Raw genomic sequence first — 10,844 nt, 5'->3', positions numbered from 1 at the left:
GCTAGCCTCAAACTCACAACAATCCTCCTACCTCTGCCCCGCAGTGTGCTGGAATTAAAGGCATGCACCACCACACCCAGCAAAGAACTGGTATCTTATCTGCTTTTTCTCCTCTTCCACCTTTCTTCAGTGACATCTCGACACCTGAACTGGCCCACTTCTCACCCCCTTCACTCGTCCTGGCCATAAATCATCCTTGTGCCAAACACAGCTAGTCTTCCAGATAAGCCTGACTTCCCTTTGCTTCAGTCCAGGCTTCTCAGGTATCAAGCTAAACCCAAAAATTATAGGAAACTCCCATCTACTACTGGTCCCTGGCCCAGAATGGCCTGCAGCCTACAACCCCATGGCTGTACTGTCTCTTCTGGCGTTATCTCCATGACCATCAAGGTGTCTATCCTGACCCTGTAATTTAAAAAACAGCTCCTGGGCTGGAGAGATGGCTTAACAGCTTGCCTGCAAAGCCTAAGGACCCAGGTTCAATTCCCCAGTACCCATGTAAAGCCAGATGCACAAAGTAACTCATGCATCTGAAATTTGTTTGCAGTGGCTAGAGGCCCTAGCATGCCCAGTCTTTTTTTAATTTATTTATCACACACACACACACAGAAAGAGAATGGGCACACTAGGGCCTCCAGCCACTGCAATGAACTCCAAATGCATATGCCACCATCCTCAGCTTGCTTATGTGGGACCTGGAGAATTGAACCTGGGTCCTTAAGCTTCGCAGGTACATGCCTTAACCACTAAGCCATCTCTCCAGCCGCATACCCATTCTTTATCTGCCTCTTTCTCTCTATGTCAAATAAGTATATTTTTAAAATGGCTTAAGTAGGGTTAGGGTAAATCAAATCAAGATGTTGTGAGTAAACCATATGGAAACCTACTTTCTTTTTGGTTTTTTGAGGTAGAGTTTATCTAGTCCAGGCTGACCTGGAATTCATTGTGTAATCTCAGGGTAGCCTCGAACTCATGGTGATCCTCCTACCTCAGCCTCCCGAGTGCTGGGATTAAAGGCATGCACCACCATGCCCAGCTGAAACCTACTTTTTAGGATAATTGTTTACCCAGAAGCCACAGATTGTTACTATACAACTGCAGTGCCAAGGATGGGATATCTTCCAGTGAGTTGTTGGCCTGGGAGACCCTGATGCCCCCAAAACATTACAGGCTATTGCCAAGGCTCTAGGTCTCCCACCAGAAATAGATGTTAAGACCCTATTGCTGCAGATGCCACATGCTTGGGCTGCAAGGTCACTGAGAAAATCTGTTGGAGCTGAGCTGAAAACTTCCTCCCTGTAGACCAGCTAACAGAAGACTGGAAGAAGCCACAATGCATGCAGCCTTATGGGAGAGAGAAGTCATCAGCAGTGTTAACAGTGGACACTCCAAGCCTTAAGTTTGGCCACCCAGGCCAAATGAGCCAACAGGTAACAATAGAGGCATGTCTGTTATAGGGGGAAACCAGCCATTCTCTAACTAGACTGGAGGCCCGCTCCATGGGAGGGGAATACATGCCTGGGACTGAAAACCCACTTAAAAGCCTTAGGAATGTTAACATCTGATACTGTACGGCTAAATGCATATGTTATGCTCATCAAACTGCCCTGAAAGCACTTTTTAATTACTTTTTTTTGAGGTAGGGTCTCACTCTAGTCCAGACTGACCTGGAATTCACTATGTAGTTTCAGGGTGGCCTTGAACTCACAACGATCCTCCTGAGTGCTGGGATTGAAGGCATCCACCACCACACCCAGCTGAAAGCACTTTTCTTAACGTTCATACCCATCTTAATGCTACTCTCCCTTTTGGTTAGAGAACGTTCTATTTTCAGATGGCAGTGACCTTGGGATGACTCAGAAGGCACCATGGTGCTGAGAAGTGAAAGAGGAATACTCAGCACTGCAATATCTCTATCACTCCTTCCATGGCTCAGGGTCCATTGTGGAAGAGGTAGAGGAAAAATGTAAGAGCCAAAGGAAGGGTAGAACTCATTACAATGCACTCCTCCACACACAAAATGGCCTGGATATCCATGACCTTACAGTGCCTGGCACTACCTTCACATGACCCTCATAATTGGAGGAAAAGATGATGAAATTAAAATAAAAGAGAGACTAAAGAGTGGGAGGAGAGAGCTGCAGAGATGGCTTAGTGGTTGAGGCACATACCTGCCTAAGGACCCCCGTTTGATTTTCCAGGTCCCACATAAGCCAGATGCCCATGGTAGCGCACGTGTCTGGGGTTCATTTGCAGTGGCCAGAGGCCCTGGCGTGCCCATTCTCACTCACCCACTCAATCTCTTCCCCTTTCTCTGTCTCTAATAAAATAAATTTTTAAAGAGAGGGGGAGGCCAGCACTTAGAAGGCAGAGGTAGGAGGACTGCTGTGAGTTCAAGGCCACCCTAAGACTATATAATGAATTCCAAGTCAGCCTGGGCTAGAGTGAAACCCTACCTCAAAAAACAAACAAAAAAGAAAGAAAAGAGGGAGGGGATATGTTGGAGAGTGGATTTGTGAAGGGGAAAGTGAATTATCATATATATCTATAATTATGGTCACTGTCAACAAAAAAATTTAAGTTAAAAAAAAACCCAGCTCCTATTATTACATACCATTAAAGGTGGTGGTGGGGGGGTGTGTTGGGTGCCCTGAATCCATGTCTCTGCCCCAGTCACTGTCATGTATCCTACTCCCTCCCAGGAAAGACAAGCCAAACAAACACCTCCAGACACATGGCCTCAGTAAAGAGGACCTGCTGGGGATGTCATTCATACATGTCAGGAAAAAATGCATCTTACACAGGTTACAGGTGCAAAACAGAGGCTTTAATCTGTACAGCAATGAAGGCGCAGGGCTTGGGGCCCAGGGGCATGGGTGGAGCCAGGATGGCTATGGTTTGGCCCTGGGAGGGAGGCTGATGCTGGGCCACTCGGAAAACTATCTGACTCTGATGGCTCCTGTCCCAGTTTTGCCCAGACCATTGCCAGTCCCTGGCTTAAGCCCCTCGGTTGTGCTTCTTAGTACCCTCTGCCCAAAGGTTCTGTGGACCCAGACACAGAAGGGGACAGTGGAGGACAGGCCTGGGTGGAACAGAGGAATCTGCAGGCACCAGCCTAGCGATAGCACTAAAAAAACACTGGTACTGATGAGCTATGACCAGGAGCCTAGCCCATGCTTAAGAGTCTATGCTGAGGTGGGGGGGGGGGGAGGGGGGTGTCACTTACCTCAGCCTATAAAGGGAGGTGGGAGAAGGGAGTAGGGGGCTGCTGCCTCCCCTGCTCTCCCACACCAGCTGCACTAACAGAGCAGAGCAGCAGGCCTCAGCCTCAAATGAAGTTGGAAGCGGCAAGGAGGTAGCAGCAGTGTCCTGGCCTGAGACTGTCTGGAGGAAACCAGGCTCTCTCTACAGATACCATGACCCCAGGACCTCCCTGAGTGTCTCACATCCTCTGCTTGCTAGGGACAGTTCTGGAAAGACAGCCCCCACCCAGTCAGATGAGCTCTTCCAGGAGCCCAAGGACTACCCAAAGGGCAGTTTTTAGAGCTTAGACTATCCCTGGGAAGTAGGGAGAAGGTGTGGCAATGGCCAGAAAAACCTGGCAAAGCCAAGGGCCAGGGAATAAGACAGGATGAGGGTCTGGGTACAGGTCCCCTAGGGACCTAGGGAGACACTTTGAGAGGGCCAGCCCCAACAGCCACAGCCCCTTCACTAACCCCTATGCCTCCACCCCACATTGACCCTCCCCATAGCTACCACCAGCCTCACACCCACTGGAACATGGCTTGGGAAACTGACCCACCCCTGGAGGAGCAGAAACCCTGACCCTTAGCAAGGCATCACTGGGACAAGGAGGAAAAGCAAAGGAAACAGCAAGATGCCCTGGTCTCAACAGGGACTGGGCAGGAGAGGAGGGTGGGAAGGGCCAGGAAAAGGGGTGGGGTGCCTAGGACTGGGACCCAGTCCCTTTCGTATCTGCCCACGAGAAGGACAGTCAGAAACTGGCCACTTTGGTCACTTCTCCCAACTCACTCAAACCCTTCAGTCTCACCACCCCACCCTACACCACCCCATTAAACAGCCTCTCATCAAACAGAAAGAACAGAGAAAGGGTGGGTGGGTTGTCAGGTCAGAGAGGGCACAGGAACCTGGCCTGGGTAGCTCTGATGGCTCAGCCCCTCCTAGCCAGATGTGACAGGATGGATGGGCAGCAGGCTCCCAAACTTGAAGTGCTGGATCACAGGAAACTTCTCCAGGCACTGAGGAAAGAAGGAGACCAGGGAGGTGAGGCCTACCCTTAGGTCCCAGACAGACTGGAGCCACTTCCACAGCATATCTTACCCAGGGCTCAAGTAGGCCGGTCTGGGGCTATTCTTACTACTTTCAAGGGTGGTATCTGTCTGTTGTTCCGGTCCCCCCACCCCTCCTAGGCAAAGATGTGCACACAGCACAGCAGGCCCACAGCTATGGGGCGAGTCCAACCCCATAGTAGAAGCCAAGACAGTCAGCCAAGCTGTACCAGAGGCAGAAGACGGCCAAGAGAAGCGATCACCATCCTACCCCAATCCTGGAGGTGTGGGGACCTCTGAACACAGTCTGAGAGGAGGCCAGGGCTCTTTTCTCCAGTTTTCAGTTCTCTACACTGAAAAAGGCATCTTGGCACTTTAGAGTAAAACAGTGGAAACCAATGGACATCCCCCTACTGGCAATTCGCAGCAGCCCTGATGCCGGGGCAGGGCGTGAGCACAACCCCAATCAGGCCTCACCACAGAAACTGAAGCTGGCTTTGTCTAGTTGTTTACAGGGAGCCAAATCCAGGGCCTAGAGCCCTGTGCCCACCCTTCCTTGCCTGCACAGACTCTGTCACAGGCTCCCTCCTCTCTAGATAGTGAAATGGGATCTGCTACACTGACAAAATGATGTGCTTGGCACCTGAGGACTGTGGGGAACAAGATGTATGGCCTTAGGAAATGAGGGCCTTGCTCTGGCTTGATCTCCACTGCTAACTTAAGAGAGACAAAAGGGTATCCTGATGGCCAGCTTCCCTCAATTTCAAAACCAGCTGCAGAAGCAGGTTAAGGGACATACATGGAGGAAGTGGTCCTCAAGACCACAAGGAGACCAGGCTAGGTGTGGTGTGAGGAACACAGCCTCAGGCCACAGCTGAGGCCTGAGCAGAAAAAGTGGGGAGCAGGCAGCTGGAGGTGGTCCCTGGGGGAGGAGGTGCATGTCCAGGCCTGAGGCAAAGCAGCTGCCATGGTGCTTATGTCATCAGGAAGTGGTGGGAGTTTGGAAAGCAACCCCCCACAGGCCCTGGAATTCCAGAAAGGGTCAAAGGTCAACCTTCTAGCTCACAGAAGCCACAAAGGCAACTACGGGGGTGGACTGGAAGGAGGGCAGGTGTAGAAGTTGTTACCACTCTGGCCACAAGAGAGGCCAGGGCTGGCTGGACAGAAGCTGCAGGGGCAGGGAAACCCATGGCCCTAAGGCAACAGGAGCCTCCAGCCAAGACTTTCTTCCAGCTAGACTGCTAGCTAGCCTTGCATATAGGCAGGACATAGACTCAGCTTGTCACCTCCTGACCCTCTGCACAAGGCACAGGCCTACTGTGGTCTGTGACCCTGGGGAAGCAGGCCACATGGTGAGAGTCCTCAGGCATGGTAAGAGACTCCAGGGGAGAAGAGTTCTACCACACAAAGCCCTCAAAGTCCCTGATTCTTCTCCTCAAAAAATAGGTAAAGTGGAGATACAGTTAGTCCAATATCCTGAGGCCATCTAGTGCTAAGCCTGATGAGTCCCCTGTGACAGCTCAGAGTGCCTATTCCCCTCCAACAGCTAACTCTAGCCAAAGGCTGGGGTCCTGTTAAATCTTTTCTGTACTTTAAGACTAGTGGGCCTCAATGGTCCTCCCTGGGGATTGAGAACAAGCTGAAAAAATAAGTCCTTTCCTGGAACCTCTGTGCAGGGCTTAAAACTTCACAATTCTCAGACCAGAGATAGGTTATTAGTGAGAACAGCACACTACAAAGACCTGGGGTCCTCAAACTAGTCACTCAAGTCCTAGCATTCTCCTATACAGAAGTCTGGCCTGGCACAGCATTCAGAGGCAGTAAGCTCCCCAACAACCTGTGTGCACCAGAGCTTTAAATGTCAGGCTTCAGCTGCCTCCTCCTTGCAGTCAGCAACTGCAGACATATCCAGCAACCACGTTTAGGCCAAGACTGGCTGGATCTGTTACTGTGTAACCATTTTTAATCTGAATTTGTTCCTTCCCTTAGCCTGTCTACTTGCAGCTTCTGCCCTTAGGAGCACTGGATCAAGACAGGTTTAGAGCCACTCAGTATAGTATTTAATGTTCTAAGCAGGGAGGCAGCTAGCTATACACTCTAGCAGTAGGGAGGACCCATCAGGGTGGCAACTGGTCACACATCACCCATTGCGGGTCCAGGAGGAACAGGGCTGTGAAGGCCAGTGCCCTGGTGCTAGGGCTGGAATGGAGAGCCGGAAGGAGCCTGGGCAGCCCCAGCCTCTCACATTAGAGAGGTATGTGGACTGGAGCCTAAACACAGGATGTGAAGTCCAGAGGAAGGGGATTCAGAGGAGAGGGCGGAAGGAGAGCAGAGCAGGCCATGCCACCAGTCAATTCATGAACTGTTAACTCCTTCATGGCCAAGCAGAGAAAACCAGACCAACTGGAAGCATTTGTGCAATGAAATCCTGCTGGCCTCCTTACCCCCTTTCCATGTTGTCCTGTCTCTGCTGATGGATGAAGAAGGCTTAGTTACCATGAAGCAGGTTCCTTCCCAGAAGAGAAGGAATGATGGCCAAGAAGGGTAGCTAAGCAGGCATAGGACAATATCTGAGACCATTAACTAGCCAGGGTGGTAGGGGGAGGGTCTGTCAAGGACACACTTTTAGTACTCATGGCTCCAGGAGGGGACTACACATGGAGATCAAAGTTAAGCAATTCCAGAATTAGTGTGTTCAAGACATGGAACAAGGTAGAAAAATACCCCCCTCCCTTTCTGCAAAAGAAAAAGCCTGTTACCTCCTGAGCTGGGAGGGCCATACCAGGGAACAGAAAGGAGGCCATGTAAAGGACAGGCACTTCCCAATAGGGGGAGCTCTGGGACCCAAGGCTCCGCCCAGCTGCAAATTTATGAGCATACAGCAGGGAAGACCATCGGCATCCTTCGCAAGCACCTGAAATGGTCATTAAAAATGTCAGTGCCCAGCCAGGCGTGGTGGCACATGCCTTTACTCCCAGCACTCAGAAGGCAATGGTAGGAGGGTCACCGTGAGTTCAAGGCCAGCTTGAGAGTACATAGTGAATTCCAGGTCAGCCTGGACTAGAGTGAAACCCTACCTCAAAAAAAAAAAAAAAAAGTCAGGGACTAGAGGCCTGGCTCAGCGGTTAAGGCATGTGCCTGCAAAGCCAAAGGACCCACGTTCAATTCCCCAGGACCCACATTAGCCAGATGCACAAGGGGCACACGGCGTCTGGAGTTCATCCCTGGCATGCCCATTCTCTCTATATATCCCTCTTTCTGTTAAGTAAATAAATAAATTTAAAAAAAAAATTAATGACAGTGCCCACCTCTTCCTGCATCTTCCCCTCAACAGAAGCCACGTTATGGTCTTGAGAGCCAATTTTGGATGCTGTTCTATACCATCTCACTCACCCCAAGGATGCCCTGGTCACCTTAGGAGAGACACTTAAGTTGCCTGTGCTTCAAGACACCTCTGGCCACTGGATAGGTGGGAAGAGAGCTCCAACTCCTTTGAGCTATGCTGGGCCTCCACCTAGGGCTTTTGTGACTACCATTCTGCCAAGTGGGAGATTCTGAGGTCCCAAGTGTCACAGGGACTGGTCACAGCCAAATAGTGTAGTTGGGAAGCAATAGTCCTTAACCCACACTTTCTGCTTGGTCCCTGCCTCCAGGACCTAGTGAGACAGCAGAGGAGTAGGCATGCTGGCCAGCCCCTACTCACCTCTGCCTTATACATGCGGATGAGACCCTGGTTCACTTTGGACCAGGAGGGCACAGCACTGATGTTCCAGAGTTGATTGGAGTGTTCTGCAAATGGACCAGTCTTCATCTGGAAAAGAAGGTTCAGGAGCTGGAGAGGCAGGAACCATCTGGAAGTCCAACCCTGCTTCCCTGCAGCACATGCATGCACACAAATAGGTGCCAAAGACAGATGAAGGTCCCCTTGGCCTTCAAGGACTGCTGGACAAACAGTCTGTGTTGTCCATCCACATTCCCCACACACTCCTCTCTTTCTACCATAGCCAAACTGGGACTCCAATCCTACCATCCACCAAATTTAGCAGCCACAGGAAAATGAGATCTCCACCCAGGTTCCTGATGTGGCCCCTATAAGCTCTCTAGGTACCTTTCCAGAGCAAGATATATTCCATCCAGATAACAGTAGCAGCCTTCCCTCCTTTTCCCACCCTGCAGGGAACTTGGTCTGAACCTGCCAGGCAGAGCTAGAAGGTCAGGAGAGGTGCTTTGGAAAACCCTGTTAGTCCGACCAAGCATAGACATCAGGTAACCTTTTGCATGGTGGGCAGGAGAAGGGAAGAAAAGAGGGAAGACAGGAGCCAGGCTACCAGCAGCAGGTGGGGGAGGAGCACCTGTTTAGGAAGCTAGCCAGGCCAGGTGGAGGGAAGAGATAACCACCACAGCAACAAGACCAGCAAAAGTACAGACAGTCCATTGCTGCCCCTTTTCTTGCTCAAGTCTGACCTTCCAGGAAGGAAGAGAAACATTCTGCAATGAGACCAGTACAGTTCCCATGACATCAGAAACCACGGCACCAGGAGACGGAAGTGTGTGTCCTGCGTGTATTCCTCCAATGATACCGCAAGGCCGGCATGTTTGTATTTATTAACCACACAGTTCACAATGCCCTCCTCGCTACCTTCCCAGCCTGCAGACAGCAGTTATGTTGGGAAACAGGGATCAGGGATCAGCACTGGCCCCAAGCTAAAGAAACACTGAAAAGCAAGGCAGCTGAGTCTGGCAAGAAAGCAGAGACTTTGACTCTGTTCGAAGGTTCCAGAAGCTGTGCATGAAAACTGAGGAGGGGGTATTATTCCAGTGTGAAAAGATAAACCCAAACTCTGTCTAGTAGAACATCATCTCCATAATGGTCCCAAGGACCACACACCTCGGAGGTACGGCTAGTGGCTCATCCCTACAGGTCTCTTCTCCAAAGAGGGCAACTTCCAGATCTAAATGAGAAAAAGCTACCATCTGGCCGGGTGTGGTGACTAAAATAATGTAATGCAGTATTATAATCCTACCACTAGGGAGGCTGAGGTAGGAGGATTGCCATGGGTTCAAAGCCAGCCAAAGTTACAGTGAGACCCTGACCTTTAAAAAAAAAAGACAAGCAAAAAAAAAAAAAAGACGAGCTAGGCATGGTGGCACACATCTTTAATCCCAGCACTAGGGAGGCAGAGGTAGGAGGATCGCCGTGAGTTCGAGGCCACCCTGAGACTACAGAGTGAATTCCAGGCCAGCTTGGGCTAGAGTGAGACCCTACCTTGAAAAAAACAAAAAAGAACAAAAGAAAGAAAAAGCTGCCGTTTTATTCTTATCATCTCCCTCCCCTGGCCCATGTCCCCAGAGACAGCTTGTCTCAGACCTCCATGCAGGGTTGAGGAAACTAGGCTCATAAAGCCCACTCTGGTCCCTGCCAGGCTTTGGTTGGACCTTCCCTTCATATGACCAGAGGCACACAAACCTACAGGGCCTTCACCTTGTCCCGAGTGCTCTCCTACCTAAGACTTCAACCCAGAATATTTGCTCCCCATGTTGTACACTTGCAGACAGAGACTCAAGAATCACTGGAGATGTGAACAGCATCACCCTCTGGATGCAGTTCTGAGCAAACCACAGTGCCTTTATCACACAGCAGCAGCTCCAGGTCCTCATCAGCAAAGGATCTGAATGAAGCCAATCAAACCAGTACTCTGCCTCCGGGGCCAGTCTCACCCACCAGGGCCAAGGGACATGAGAGACACGCCCTCAAAGGTCTGTCTGCATAGTGAAGTCCAGTGGCCTTTGGCTCCATCAGAAAGACAAAGGTCTGTATCTCTGGAGGGGCTGCACCTCACCCCTAGGCCTTCGGTGTTTCAGGTCTCCCTAAGTCCTTCTGAAGGAGATTGCAACTCTGGGAAAGAAAAACAGACCAGAAGAAAAAAGGAATTGGGAGCGAGAAAGAAAAAAAAAAATCTAGCTCATTCTAGCCACAAAGGGAGAAGAGAAAGAACAAGAACAAGCAAGCAAGCAAGCAAGCTGCAGTCCCGCAGTGACCCCAGGGGAATCGTGTGAGTCAGAGCAGCCATATTGAGCAGGAAATTACTCACAGACGCTGCGTTCCTGCCTCTCCACTCCCCAGAGAATCGGCCTTTTGTAAATGGTTCCTCTGTCAGTAACTGAGGGGGATGGGCGGGGGTGGGGGAGGCTCTGCACAGCGCCTTCCTGTCAGCTCCTTCCCTTCCAGCTGAAATCTGATCCCTCCCTTCCCAAAACTCCAAATTTAGAAGCCAGATTGAAACTGAAATTCTTTTCCTGCCTGCCTTAGGCTCTTAAAGGAGCCAGGGCAGTATTTCCCTAAGCAGAAGGAGCCTTGCAAGGTGGGCTCCCTTGCTCAGGCAGTCCAGGCACAATACCCAGGAAGAGTAGCACAGTTCATTTCTCAACTTCCCTTTTTTTTTTTCTTCAATACCCTAGTTACACACCAGTCCTTAAGGATTTCCAGTTTTCCAAAAGCAACATCAGCCCAAAATTGTGTCCAGGCCTCCAGATTTCTGAGCCCCACGGTCTGGG

General features: G+C 50.6%; 1 protein-coding gene across 2 annotated transcripts in view; it reads right to left on the bottom strand.

Moving 5' to 3' along the window:
* Window positions 1-2,805: 2,805 nt before the first annotated feature.
* Window positions 2,806-10,844, bottom strand: part of Ptpa (protein phosphatase 2 phosphatase activator) — a 42,513-nt gene continuing 34,474 nt past the window's right edge. For both annotated transcript variants that reach the window (XM_045133839.1, XM_004671773.2), the window contains 2 exons: window positions 7,993-8,100; window positions 2,806-4,259 (listed from right to left, as the gene is read on the bottom strand). In XM_045133839.1, coding sequence (XP_044989774.1) covers window positions 8,000-8,100 — 101 coding nt within the window. In that variant the 3' untranslated portion in view covers window positions 2,806-4,259; window positions 7,993-7,999. The remainder of the gene's footprint in view (window positions 4,260-7,992; window positions 8,101-10,844) is intronic.

Source organism: Jaculus jaculus, chromosome 1 (genome assembly GCF_020740685.1).
Source record: "Jaculus jaculus isolate mJacJac1 chromosome 1, mJacJac1.mat.Y.cur, whole genome shotgun sequence".
NCBI classification, from domain to species: Eukaryota; Metazoa; Chordata; class Mammalia; order Rodentia; family Dipodidae; genus Jaculus; species Jaculus jaculus.
This window is presented reverse-complemented; position numbering and strand designations above follow the sequence as displayed.